Source organism: Stegodyphus dumicola, chromosome X1 (assembly GCF_044657685.1).
Source record: "Stegodyphus dumicola isolate Sdum_Otavi_A_Nest chromosome X1, ASM4465768v1".
Classification (NCBI taxonomy): Eukaryota; Metazoa; Arthropoda; class Arachnida; order Araneae; family Eresidae; genus Stegodyphus; species Stegodyphus dumicola.
The window spans coordinates 90,695,870-90,711,039 of NC_140780.1; the positions used below are offsets into that span (position 1 = coordinate 90,695,870).

General features: G+C 32.8%; 1 protein-coding gene across 4 annotated transcripts in view; it reads left to right on the forward strand.

Annotated features, from left to right (window-relative positions):
* Nucleotides 1–939: 939 nt before the first annotated feature.
* Nucleotides 940–15,170, forward strand: part of tgo (Aryl hydrocarbon receptor nuclear translocator homolog tgo) — a 173,363-nt gene continuing 159,132 nt past the window's right edge. For 3 of the 4 annotated variants that reach the window (XM_085807169.1, XM_085807170.1, XM_085807172.1), the window contains exon 1: nt 940–1,281. In XM_085807169.1, coding sequence (XP_085663295.1) covers nt 1,118–1,281 — 164 coding nt within the window. In that variant the 5' untranslated portion in view covers nt 940–1,117. The remainder of the gene's footprint in view (nt 1,282–15,170) is intronic. The other variant, XM_085807171.1, reaches the window with a different exon arrangement.

Here is a 15,170-nt window from a genome sequence, read left to right on the forward strand (position 1 = left end):
ATATATATCCTTAAGACCTGCATAGAATTCTGATCTCGTTGAATAAGCTGGGCTTTCTTTTGCTTTAATTTAAATAGGATTTCGGATGTTGAGATGATAAATTAAGGTATGAAATTTGAAAACCTTAAAAATGTCTCGGTAATTTATCCCATTCTGTTTCATACATAAAATATTTGCTGATTGATAATATTTTTTTTCCTCAGTATAGTTGATAATAATTCATCAAATCCAGTTTCCGTTCAACAGGTAATCATCGCTTGGAAATTACATTCTGAACAAAAATCTTTTTTTTTTTTTAATTATGAGATAAGCGCAAATATGTTAACTTCATATCGTGACATATTAGAAAAATGTTTTTCACGTTATCTATCGCAGTTTCTGGGTAACCATTAGTTTGTTTCAGAATAACGACTTTATGAATCTTCAGATTAAAATTGCATTTCTGTATTTCGTTAAATTTAGTTTCATCTTATTTCACATGTCAAGTGGCGAATTCTTCCAGATTGAGTAATTCGTTAAAAAAATTATTAATTTGTTTAAACGAAGTATTTATTGATTTATTATTGTTATTTTTTTTCATTTGAAGTATTTTGAAGGGAAAATATGGTCAGTATCCCTTGTTACATTTTTCTATTTGGTGCTGTGCTTTTTGTCTCAGCACCGCTTATGAATGTAGCTTAATTATGTACGGCTGGAAACTCTAAATTTTATTGCAAAATCTTTACCTTACAACTATATTCACATAAACACTTAGGGAAGTAATATGTTTAATTACGTCTGTGCAAAAGTAAACACTGAGGGATTTCCAAATGTGGGCGTTACTATTGCTAAAGCTTTTCAGCTCTGTGACCAATGAAAAGCGGTTAGCAATGAATACTCGCCCCCTCCGAAATCGGCGCCGTTTTGCGGCGGTAGCCGTCTGCCTTTGCCGCTCATAGTCATTCGGTCGGTTGGTGAGATCGGAGAGAGGCTGTGTTTGTAGTGTTCGACGGCTTTTATTTTGATTAGCAATATTTGGATTTTAGTTCGAACGTCCAGTGGGTCGCAGATCACGTGTATGAGAACTATGCTAGTGCTACAGGGAAGGACGCGGTGGTACTGATTCGAGGGGACGGCCATGTTTACATACGCGGGCCCCCCGCACTATACACCCCCTGCTTCGTACATCGCCCCTACGGTAGGGCCCATGCCCAGTGTTGGGGGCATGCCGGGGGTTGCTCCGGGTCCGGCCACGCAATTGCCGGGCGCTGCCTCGCCGCACAGCAAAAGACGAAGATTTGTGTGAGTATTCTTATTTAATTTAGTTTTGAATTAGAACTTCGTTATGATTAGTGTGTGCTATGTGCTATTGTTATAGCAAATTTGTGTTTACTTTAAAAAGAATTACTGTAGTTACATCTCAGCTGGAAGAAGCTTGATAATTTCTTACTACGTATAAATTAATTTGATGGAGTTGGAAACATAGACTGCTTTTAATTTATTAAGCTCATCAGTTTTTTTTTAAATAAATGAAACAGAAATTCAGTTATATTGGCTTGAAATATTTGAATGATTTTGAATATATTTTCGTGAATTGTTTAAAACCGTAAATCCCAGCGCACTCCAAATTGAGTTTCGGACCTGTCCATATTTAATTAATATTCGTTTTCTTTGGAATTAGCTCCGAAGGTATGCGAGCAATGTACTCATCGGAGTCGTATCTGTTAGGGTAACGACTGTAAAGTGTTATGTGACTACTCTGAATCTGTAACAGAAAGTAATTAGAAGTACTGGTGAAAGTCTAAAGCTTTTCAAGAACATTCTATACCACGTATAGCAAGAATCGTTCATTCGTATCTTCTGATGAAAAGTAATTTTTTGAAAGTAGGAATGATTTGATGCAGAAAGGTGTTCGGAATTGTAATTAGTTGAGATAAGCTGAAGCAAACATGTCTGTTTATTCATAGTTAAGTAATTGATCGTTCAATTGAGAGAGTGATTATTGAAAACTGCTCCCTGTAAGTGGTTTCTGTGATTTAATATGTGTTAAGAGTGACTAATTACATGTAAGAGATCAAATATGATGTTTTGGCGTGTGAGTAGGAATCCTAAGTTTATTAATGCAGTTTAAGTATGCGGTGAGATTCGAGTTTATACTTCGGAAGCGCGTCGTTTAAACGCCGTAACTAAGCTTCGTTTTTGGAAGTAGTTTGTTTTTAATGCTTTAGCTAGACTTCGCGTCTTCGTATTTCATTCCGAGGAAAGAAGTTTCTGCCTTTAAACCCATTTCATCATAACTATATTTTACAAGAATTCGTGATCCGTCTAGTAGCCAAATGGAGAAAGCCGACGAATACTGGTAATTGAGTACGGTTCAAACATCGGCAAGTGGGCTGATTGTATTTCATGATTTTCCGTGTGAAAATTCTCCAAGAAGCTATACTTAGACAGATTTCTCTAGTGTGCTGTGTGGTATCAGTTAAAGAAACAAACACACACACAATATATATATTATACAGTGCTTATTTTTTATCACCGCGATTTTTCAAATATTGTTTCTGAGTATCAGTTACTTCACCATTTACAGATTTCTCAGTTTCATTAAGCTATTTCGCCAATAGGGCGACAGAGGCTGATCTTCAAACATTAAAACTGGTTAACTGAAACTGTGATCACCATATAAAAAGATAATTAAACATTTGTGCTAAAGGCGTGACGTTTTCTGAAACATTTCCACGGATTCCGTATGACGTTATTCATGAGTATTATGTTATCTGTTTGAGCCCCTTTTTTATGTAGAGCTGGTTAAAGATAAGAGTAATCGTCCGTCTTTCACCGCCTACAAAGCTGTTTTCTGTTTCATTTGAATGCAAGCGTAACTGTTTTATATGTTTTTATTACACACTGTCAGACACTTTTATCTCTTCAGTAGTTTAATTTTCAGTCGTAAGCATTTCCCCCTTGTGTTCAAATTTAAAATGTAAACAGTTTTTTTAATTTATTATAGTTCGAAGAACGAAACAAATACATTTCGGAATTTGTTTTGCTGTTACCTGCCGCTCTGTTTACTGTTTTTGTTTTTTGTAGAAAAGCAAGTTATATTTATTTGCACAGTGTAGGAAGAATCAGTCGTCTCACTGGGGGAATTTAAATGATCTTCCAATGGAAAATTAATGGAGTGGAGGAAGAATCCGTTATGTGTCGCGGGGGGGGGGGAGTAGTTTAGAAGACCGCGGCAATTATATGAAATTGCTATAGTAACCAGATTTTGTTTTTCATTTGTGTCCCGTTTTGGAAAAGTAAATCAGTTATGGATTTGGTGATGACATTTTGTTGTAAAACGAAGGTTAGTTTCATGTGTAATTGACCGAACATTAAATTCACAATTTAAATTACTTATTGCTTGTTATATCACACATCTGTATTTTTAGCATGTCGGATTTTTTTTTAACTACAGACTGCATGATCAATCATATTTTTATAAATCAGCCGTTTTAAAATGCAGAGGTTCTAAAAATACCTTTATCAATAACATAAGTGTTCGCAAGTATAATTATTTTTATTGAAAGAAGAGCAATTTAAGTGATGTGCATAAAACGTCTTTTTCTTTTCTTTCTTTCTCCCCCCCTTTTTTTTGTAAAACGGGAATTGTCAAATTCATATTATTTTATTATATTTTATGCGCCTGATTTTTCCCCCCAAACGGATCATGTTCAGTGGAAACAGAAAGAAATCACTTTAAATGTTATTTAATATTTGTAATGTTGTTCTGTTACGTATAAAAATTTCTCCGAGTTGTTTAATAAATTATGCCAAGAAAGCGTTTCAAAAGGCTATGTTAATTTTATTAGTGATTTATATGTTCTTCCCAACGTCCAACAGAGAATTCATATCTATATTTTTGTTTACTGTGCACATTTAAAAAATAAAGTAGCATTGTAATTTAGCGACTTATTAATGATAGTGTAGGTATAGTTCACTTGGGCGATGCACAATCAAAGAAAGTCTTTGTTAGAGACCAAGAACAATTTGCCTTTGTGCGTCGTACCACGTGTTTGGCCTTCGGTTTGTGGACAGTCTTTTTTTCTACACCTGCCTGAATCTCTTTATCCTCAAGTTCATCATAAGATTTCTTAACATGAATATAGCTAATGGTCGTCGATTTATTTTTACCATTGCATTGAGCATTACCCTTCTTATCACGCCCACATGTCTAAATGTATTCCTTCTTCCTGTATTTACTATGTTCTACCTTTAACTTGGAATGATTTTTCATAATATGCATAGTATTGCAAGCGCTAGCTATAACCGTTGATCCAATGAATTTTCCCCTGAAATTGTTGCTCTTGCTTTCGAATTTTATTGCAGTTTTCCATATATCAAAATTTTTCAAAGCTCAGTATTTTAATATATAGGAGCACGTGTTTTGCATCTTGTAATTTTTAATAGAGAGAAGCAGAATTTGTGATGGGACATTATTTATATCAAGTGAATATTATTTAGAATGTGAGCGATTTAAATTGTAAAGTATGAAATTGCTTCCTTACCCCGCTCGGTAAATAGCTGAATGGACGTAGTAAAGTGATTTACGTGCATGTAATTAGATACATTAAATGATAGTCCGGGAAGAAGAAAAGCAAGCAAAAACTTATTAAAAAACTAGGAATGATATATATTATTATAAACGCATAAAATAAGATACAAAAGATGAAACAATAACACATGGTCTACTAGCGGCGAATGACTATAACTGCTGAACAGCGATAATTCGATTCGGGTTGTAATCTCGGCGAACTGGAGGCTGCTTGGGCATTTTTTTTTTTTTTTGTTTGTTTTTTACCCTGCGTAACGTACAAACGATTAGTTTCCCATAGAAGGATATCTTTGAAAGCATCCCTGCTTCTTGGCAGAGGGTCCACGCGTTCTTTCTTTGCATTCAGTTAAACATACATAACCTCAAAAATCAGAGACACTGATTTTCTTTGACTTTGACTTTGAACTTTGACTTGCTTTCTTTCTTCTTGATTTTCAGATCAAGACAAAGTTGCGTTAATATAAAATGAAATGTAAATTAAGTTGAAAGAATTCAGAAATAAATCAAAGAGTAACAGTGCACAGCACCAAACATGCAGTGAAATTACTTTGAAAAATGTACAAAGTAGATGTCAACCATTATTCTCAATTCTGTATCACACCTTTGATTATATTCTTTAATTTGAAACAATAGCATCTGAAAATGCATTACTTTTAGAAGTGTAAAAAAATTAAGAATATATTATCAAAAGATTTAGGATTTATTGGCTTAAAGCAAAACAAACTTAGGCTGTGTGCTTAACGTGAAGAATACCTTTGTGAAGGGCATTCTAAGAGAAGCTGGCTTGTATTTATGTTACCTATAGGCAAAAACGCAAAAATACCCTTTGCTTGTATTAGAACACGATTAGAACTATCAGTCTTATACGGTCAGCCGCTGGTGAGTTTATGTAAATCTGTTCTCAACCGGAACCAAATATAATTGTAATATTGTATAAACTGTTGTATATTCGTTTATTTCTTCCGCTTACGATTTAGAAAATTTTGATATACTCGCATAAATTTCCTCTCACAAACCTGAAATTTCTAAGTTTTTTTTTTTTTTTTTCGTACTCATTGCAAGTCCGTTCATTCAAATTCCTAGGCGACGCCACGGATATAATCGTAGCATTACGATATATTGCGAGTTGGGTACCTGCGCAAAAATTCGTCAAATAGCAAGATAAAATTATATAACACTTATTCGTAGAATGTCTGAAATATTAAACGTTTCGATAAAAGATTACAAAAAAGGGCCCACCAGCGGTCGAGCGGTAAAATCCGCTGAACACTGGTAGTTCGGTCCGGGGTAGAGTCTCGGCGGACGGGCTATCTGCATGGGCTTTTGCGTGGTTTTCCTCATGTGTAACATGGATACAAGCCAGCTTCCCTTAAAAAGTCCTTCGTAGAATATCCCTCCTTTTCTGTGTAGTACCTAATGGTGGAGCACGTAATAAATAATAATTAAGAAGGGGGGAAAAAAAGGAACACTAAAAATAAAGTCTGTGAGCTCGGTAAATTGTCTTCAGGATGTGTTCATAAAATCGGATATAAAAGGTTTTTGTATTCTATTTCATTTTATTTTTATGATATATATTTATCTTTCTCCTTTTCCCCCAAAATACAAAGAAGTTGCAAGAAAGGAGTGTTACTCTTTATTTTCCACCCTGGGGTGCATCTTAGAATGGTTGGTTTATTCGGTTATAGCAAAGCACTTCAAGGCTATCTGCTAAGAGGAGGGATGTTTTCGTGGAGACTTACTAAAGGAAATTGGCTCGTATACGTATTACACATGGGAAAACCACGCAAACGCCCATGTAGCCATCAGCGATTTTACCGCTTAAAGCCGCTGGTGGTCTGTAGTCTCTTAGAATATTATAGGCACTTGTGACACACTCTACAGTTATCTCGGGAATCCACCTGTCGGTCTCACGATCGAGAACTTCAGACGCTTTTGAAATGATGTGTTAAAAGTTAGTACGTGCAGTGTGTTTATGAAATGTTATCAGTTCCAGTGAATCACTGTAGTTGGAACTTTTTTGGTCCATTTTTTTGTTCTTTTCTTTTTTCTTTTTGAGTGCATAAGAATGCTTGCAGTTATACCACAGATATTTTAAATAGCAGGTGTTAAACTATGCGGGAATGAATGAAATTAAAACTACGAAAAAACAAGAATTTATTCGCAATGACAATTTCAAGAAAAAAGCTTTTCATGGATCGAAATCACAAGATATCTGAAGATTAATTGTGAAGTTTTAAGTTACGTAACATGGTATAAAAGGTAGAATAATGTAAAAAATAGTATTGAAGACGATAATCAATAAAAATATAGTTACTACATTTACATATATACTCATTTTTATTATACCAAGTTCTTCCTTTCGCTGTCTGCCAAAACTGCATAGATTGCATAATTTTCTACTGTTTCAAGGCTGTGAAATTAGTAAATGTAGGCGAAGGGATACGTCATTAAATATGGTATATATTTATATATATTGTATCTGATGGTTTATATACATCAGAAGCTTGATATTCCAAATAAAACCGATTATTAAATCATATCGTCTCTTCTCATTGAGAGACAGAACTTGAAAAATGCTAGGGTTAGCAAGCTAAGTTGATAGTACCATTTAAAAAACAATCATTAGGAACCTGATCTTCCTTTTTTTTTCCTTCAATGTCCGATAAATTGTGGAAAAGAGATGCTTGAGAGAGAGATAGTGTATCTCCTCCGAGAAAAATTGTGGATGAAAAAATGGATATTGGGATTTTTCAAGTTTTTCTGTTTGCATGACTATAAAGTAACAGTTAATTTTGTTTAATTACTGCATTTGGCTTCTAATATCTTAATAATTGCAGCAGCGTTAAGCACGCTTTTAATAAAATTTTGATATTTCTTTTTATAACTTTGGGATTATATATGTTAAAACGAAATTTTAAAGCGATATTGAGGACGCCTTTGTGCTGAGATTTGTTTTAACATTTTACATTTATCTGTTTACGTGCACACAAGGCGTTTGAAGAAGATAGCTACTAGCTTTATTTCGTTACATGTTTGTCCTAGATATGTTCTTCCAATTAGTTTTTAAAATAAGCTAAACAAATTTGTAAAAGCGGTTTTTGTACGATTCGGACAATCTTTCCACCTCATCACACATAAAATATGTCTTTTTAAATGGCTGTGTTAGTTAACTGTTCTTTATACTTAAACAAATTAAGTACAGAAAGGTTCTACACTTTTATTTTCCACAGACATTAGGAGCAGTTTGTAACTATAAAGCTGCATTTTATTCTGTAGTCTCCGCAGAGCTTAAATTGCGCCGGAGCCCGGCTCTGTTACTTCTTAGTTTTCGAGATAAATTATATCTGAAAAAAGGGCTAAATAAAAGGGTTCCGGCAATTCTTTCATGTAAGTGAACCACAGTTTTAAGACATAAATTTTGTTTTATTAGGTATGTTAACAGTTTCAAATGCCTTCAACAGCAGGAAATTATAATGTTAACGGAATTTTCAAAAAATCTTTTTACTTAATGCATGCTTTCAGTTTTGGAATTTGAGTTCACCAACTACACCGCATTAACTTTTTTACAGAAGAAATAACACAGTTCTTAAGACAACCCTACCTTGTTTATTCAAAAGGTTCTTGTTTGAAATCGTGAGTGGTTTTAAATATGCTATAGTGTTTTCTAAATGCATTTGGTACCTGTAACTTTCCGTTTTTGAATTATCTACGAAAGCATACGCGTCTTTCACTTGGTTGTGGTAAGCACGCCACCTCCCAATTTTATGACTATTATTGTAGTACCTTTTTTCTGTTATCTGAAAATAAAATACAGCAGTATACTGTTTGTATTCCTAGAATGAGCTTTGATTTCGAAAGCAATGTTTAAAAATAAGGATTTAAACATATCATCTTAAGCTGTTATAGCTAAAACATATAGTATTCACATTTTCAAAATTACTGTTGCTAGTGTTAATTTTTACTTCCTTTCATTTCTGGGCGGATTACTTGAGTTTTTATTATTTTCTGTACGAGTAATAATCCTGTTAAATGTTTCAATTCCAACTAATACTATTAAATGTAAAATCCTACTACAGTAGAGAATAAATTATTTTGGTTAACGGTAACTCGAAACCATTTCTACCGCCAAATAATAAAATAATAATAATAATATTTGAATAATATTGCTATCTATTTGCAAAAAAATTAAAAATAGCTAATTTTTTCTTACGCGGTCGAAATATTCCCGATTGGGGGAGTTTGAAGAGAGGACTGTGCATTAGAAAAGGACAAGTTCCAAGCTTGAAAATGCAGTTCAAATCATAAGTTGTTTTCAACAAAATCACATTAAAGTCGTTAAATCTTTTTACCTGATTTTTTTCTGTTTAAGCGTATTGTTTCTTTTATTATCTTATAAGGATAATTAATGTACTAAGTAACCTCCTGTATATAGGCTCAAAAATCTGGATCATAGTAACCAAAGACAACGTGGAATTATTCAGTATTTTGGTCAAACGTATCGAAAATATTAAGAATCCATGTGATGAAAAGCTGTGATTTCTCCATTAGGAAAATTTTTATATTCCAAACACGAAACATAATATGTGTATATTCAAAATAAATTGAGGAAAATTTTGGAATTCGGTGTTTTCAATTTATTTGCGTAATTTAATATGGCAAAGCTCACGAGGAGTATCTACCTAAAGGGAAGGACTCTTTGGTGAGAGTTTTTTTTTTTTTTTTAAGGACACCGACTCTTAGTTACGTTGCACATGGGAAAACTACAAAAACACCTATGTGCAATTAGCCCGTTCATCGGGATTTGATCCGGGTCGAACTGCTAGTACTGTTTAGAGATTTTATTCGCTGAATATTAGATAGTTCGATTTTGATTTGTTGTCTTGAACTGTGTTAAATAAGAATCGAATAATATGGGTGGCATATAATTACGGTTATTCCAATTACTTATAGCGATCACTCCGAAAACTTGAAAGTATGTGGTAAAAATCTGTTGTGTACGTTTTAAATTACAGACACAGTCCGGGGGTTATCCACTGGGTAATTGAAACGTTCTACTGCAAGCTAACTTTGGATATTTGATGATTCAGATAAGTAGAGTTAAGTATTTCATTTTGCTTTATTAAATGCACAAATAATGAAGAGTATTCATATGCGTTGTTCCGTGTTGCAGAATCCATAATCGTATTAATTTTCATCATTATCGTTAACTAAATCTTCAGGTGTGTTTTGTTTGAAGAATTTCATTATGGTTTAAGATAGCAAGTATGCTATTTGTCGCGCATTTTTTATCCCCCAGGGAGAGGGAAAATTAACAATTATCAGTGTGATCATGTATTTAATTTAACAGTATGAGGTAAGATTATTTGGGATTTCTAGTTAATTTGCTTTGGCACATTCTAATTAACCAGAATTATGCGTAAATGGTGTAAGTTCTTTGCCTTGCTTATTTACTGAAATGTATGTAACTTATTGTTTCCTTGAAAAATTTGAAATTTTTGCGTTGCGTATCTACCAAAAGTTATATTTTCTTTGAATTGTTTTGAACTTAAGAGCAAATATGGTCGAGACGGACTCCCCCCCCCCTTCTAGCCAGATTCCGTATTGTTTGTTTCATTTTGTGTTTGGTTGATTTTTTTTTTTCCATAATTTTTTCCGAGCTCGAGTGCTTCTGAAGTCTGAATATCGTGCATTATCGTCTGCGAATCTGGAAACCCGCCTCACCATAATTTTGTCATCACTAAGGTGCTCATTCTGTTGCTTTGATTCTTTGATCCGTGAAATTTTCGGCTCATTGTACTTCACTGCTTCTAGAATAACAATGCGAACCGGGAAATAGCTTTCCTATGTTAATACAGCAGGCTCTTCCTAATCGCGAATCGTATCTTGCCATCGAAACAAACCTTTGCGTAGTTTCATTAAAAATAAGATTTTTCAATTTCCTCTTTCTAATTAAGCATCATTGCTCGGGAAAGTTCTGGAGAATAATACTGCATTGTCTTCTTAAATGTCATTTAAAAGAATGAAATGTATAGGATCATGAAAACATTTGCAGTTACGTCTGTTCTCTTAGTTTATTAAGCTTGCAAAGAAATCTGAATTGGAATTTGAAATTTTTTTTTTTTTTTAAATTTATTACGCTGACATAAGACGCTTTCGTTGACACAGTTTGTAAAGTTTTGAACAGATTTCGCATTATAAGACTGTATGAATGGTTAAAAGGAATATGATGACAAGCATTTAAATATGCTAATTTTTCTAATATTTGTAAGTTCAATTTTACCTACCTTTAAATTATCTTTCTGTAATAATATTATTAAATAACCTTAAATTTACAGATTAAATATAAATTTGCAAATTATTTAACTGATTTTTTATCATTGTTTATTTTTTAGGTATGTGGTACGTTTTGCCTGTATTTATTAGTTATAGCACGGGTTACATAGTTATTAAAAATTCTGTATAGGTTTTGCTTTCTTGTATTAAGTTTTTCATATATACGCCGAATATCCGAATTAACTGAGACCACCGCCCTTTGTTTAATTGGGTTTTCTTTGTTCTGTAGTCCAAACGTATGTTTATTGTAATCCAAGTCAGGGACTTTTATTCTTTGTTTTTGTAAATTTTTTTTCAGTATATTTTATACCATAATTTTTTTTTTTTTTTAAATTTATTTACCTAAACACGCAATCCATTTCTGTTTAAACATTATTTTTGCATAACTTTTGAACTGACATTACCACGTTTACTTAGTCTAGTTTTGGATTTGGAAAATAGGCTTTGTTATACGTAAGCAGTGGCTTAAAGAGTGAACATAGAAAACCAGGTCTGTATGTGGTATGTAATAGCTTTTCGTTGTCGTAGAGACATTTAAATCAATGTAATAGCTTTTCAAAAGCGTGTATTGTAATATCATTTTATGTGATGTTAATCAGCGGGGAAAAAAGCCTAAATAAATTCCCAACAAGTTTAATTTTATTTGGATTAAAAGAACTAGCGGTTCAAATGTCTGGTGTTTGGATATCAGCATATATATTGTATATAAATTTACATTTAGGGCAGTAATGTTAAAAATTCCCTGGTTTTCGGCGATATTTATATTTGTTCATCTACTACACTTTTTACAGATAAATTTTTATGTATTTAAGAGGAAATTTTATATTAAACATTTTTCGCTGTGATGTTTGATGATTTGTTGTAATAGTTAGAAATTATGTTTATTTAGACTTTTCTTTTCAAGAACATTTTACGTTTCCCAAATGTATGCGTTCCATCTGATGCGTGAAGATGATAGATTGTAGCGATGAAATATAGAATAAAAAATAATAAATTTTTCGAGAATCTAATGTTTAATTTAAGTTTGATGCAATGCTCGATAGATTATGCAACTAATTTTTCTGTTGGTAGTAAGCGTATTTCAGAAGCAATGATTAATTATTTTCCATGTTGAAATTTCGCAGATATTTCGTAATAATTTCTTCATCATTTAAATGCTTAATGACTTTAAATTACGGTCAGTTGAGACATATTGTACGAATGTAAGGTTTTTCAGATTTTGAATGTTTCACAAAAATTAGGAAATCTATTTTCCCCTCTGGGTTTTTCTGTCTAATCCATTAGAAGGTTAAATAAATCTGGCTTTGGGCTGGATATTTTTGGAAGGTTTCACAGCAACATGCAGCATATAAATCATTGATAGTCGTTCATAGACTTATGTTGGAATTTTTATCATAATTCATCGGAAATTAAGTATGTTTAAAAAAATTATTTTTATATGTATATGATCTTTAAAAACTTATGCTCTAATCCATGAGTAGTAGTTTAATAGTGGTATTAGATGTAAGGTATTCAACACAGATAGATTATGCTTTGGTAGTTTAACTGTGACTTGGTACGTTATGATATAGCAATACGACTTTTTTGTTTCCTGGGGGGTAGGAATATTTTCAGTTCTTACCAGTTCTGATGCGAATTTCGCGTGTTAATTTGGCCGTAGTATTTTACCTAGAATCAGAAAGCAGTGTTTTTACGTGTGTAAAACGTTGTGGTTTTTGCCTGTTACCAGTCATTAGCAATTTAATCTTCCCCTTTTTTATCGACATTTCCAGCTGTCATTACAGTTATCTTCTGTATGCTGCGTTTACCGCTTATATTGTTCATTATTTAAGTCACTTTTTAAAGAGAATTTTGTTTTAAAAAAACTGCTTGTTTCATCTACTCTTAACACATTCTTCGGTAAATAATACAGATGTTGGTTCAAGCAGTTTTCGCCGAATACAGATAAACATTGCTATCTACATTAGCATTTCACCACACAGTTTCACTCATTATGTCACTGCAGAGTTTAAATTGTACATAACCATTCTTCTCAGCATTTGGTAGTTTTATTGATCACTGCGAAGTACCCTAAAGACCTTCTAAAAGAAACCAGCTGGCATTCACATTACACTTGCAGAAAACATAGTTATTTCCATTTTTCAGTTACTAAGTAGAGGACGAACTACCAGCGTTCAGCAGAATAGGGGTGAGGAAAAACATTAAACTTTTTCCGCACCCTGCCATATTATCCTTTTTATTTGACAAAATAACTGGAATTTCGAATTATCGGATTTAACTCGAAGAGGTAACTGTAAATTACTTTTGTCATTTAATACAGCAAATGCGTGAATATTACAGTCATGAGATGAAAGTTTTTTTTCTTAATGAATGTGCAAATGGAAGTTTATTATTCATGAGATAAATTTTTTAGTTACATCTAGGTCAGTTTGATATGATCGACTGTACATAATAAAAGTTGGCATTTTAGAAAAATTTCTAAAAATAATTGCAGAAAGAGTAAATAACGAGGATTAGGAATGAAGCAAGTTTAACATCTTATAAATCGCAGCCTCGAGGTACCCATGTTTCAAGGTCTTCAAATTACTTTCCAAATTAAAGTAGTGTAAAAAAAAAAAAAAAAAAAAAAAAAAAAAAAAGCGAATTTACGCTATGTCATAAGGTAAGGGGCTCCAGAACTTCACGCGAGTTTCATAAATCCGTGACTTTTAGTAATATATTTAAAGAATTTGAAATATGATGAGTTTCTGCTTTGCAAAATAGCTGTTTTGTTAATATATTGGCTTTTAGTAAGGGCTCTAAATTTTTATTATATTTGTTAAATATCAACATTGCTTTTTTCATTTTATATGACAAGCCTGCTATAGAAAGTTCGACCTGGCTGTATGTCGTTTTAGTGGTTGTCTTTTTATGTAACGGATTGAGCTAGTTTTCGTCCTTAAGGAAGGCATTTCTCGCATTAAGCTAGATTGCATTCCAGTTCTTTTATGAATCCTCAAAGCTTGCGATAATTTATAACATTTGATCTTACATATAAGGCAGTTTTGAGAATGACAGACCTGATGTCTTTCGATGAATTTGCGCCTGAAATTTGGTCATATATATATTTTCATTTTTATCAACAAGTGAAATGAATCGGGAAGGTATTCATCTCCCGTTTTAATTTTTTCACTTTAACGGGATTTTTGACTTGTGAACGGATCAGTGACCGTTGGGACGGACACTAATTTTTACAAATTAAACTGAAATTCCTGTTTAACTGAAGTAAATCTACAGTGAGTCGCCCACCTTACGAGATTTGAAACTTTAAACAAATTAAAACACTAAATGTTGTTAAAATAAAAACATTATCAGAAATTTTCTTATTATATTTGTATATTATGTACAAAAATAAAAAATGCATTAATTAAAAATTCAAGAAAATATACTAACGAACTAAATTAATTGCATAAATGTATTTTACCACCTTACCAAAATGCCAGTATGTTGGACCACATGCATTTCTTGAATATGCAAACTCCATGTTTCGTTTAAATTAAAACATTTATTTTAAGTAAATTTAAATGTAGGAAACTGGTTCTTTTGAGTTCTAAAACGGCGAAAACTCGAAGTCTTGATTTAGGTGAAGGGGATCATCATGGGGGAGTAATTTATTGCGAAGGCAAATTTCCAAATTGACTGGAATTCTCTGCTGAACTCATTTCTGGTCAGTTGTGTTGAAAAAGTAAGAATTGATTAGAATACTGTTATTTTCAGTGATGAGAATTTTAAGTCAAGAGGAAATTGTTTGGAGAAAGCCCATATCAAAGCCGTTTTCAAGTACGGAGTGAAAGTTGAGATGTATATCAGCAGCTAGAAGTGAGTGCGCTAGAATTTATTGATGGCATTATGAATCGGAATATTCATAAATATATTTTGCAAAGAAATATGAGAAAGGGTACCAATAAATTAAGGTTAAAGGACGACTTCTTTTCCCATTAGGACAGTGAACTAATACATTCTGTTCTGCATCATTCTTGTAGTATAATGTAATCCTGAAAATCATGAACTCCAGCTCACTCGCGAGATTTGAACCAGATTGAGCATTCATGGGCATAGTAGAAGAAAGCTTTAAGTAAAATTTTCGTGAAAAATAAAAATCAATTGAAACAACATTTTCAAACAGAATGGAATAAGATTGGCAGCAGTTTGTCTCAAAAGCAGATCAAATCAACGCCTTCTAGACTTAAAGCTGTCGTACAAAAAGGTAATGGAACAAAATATT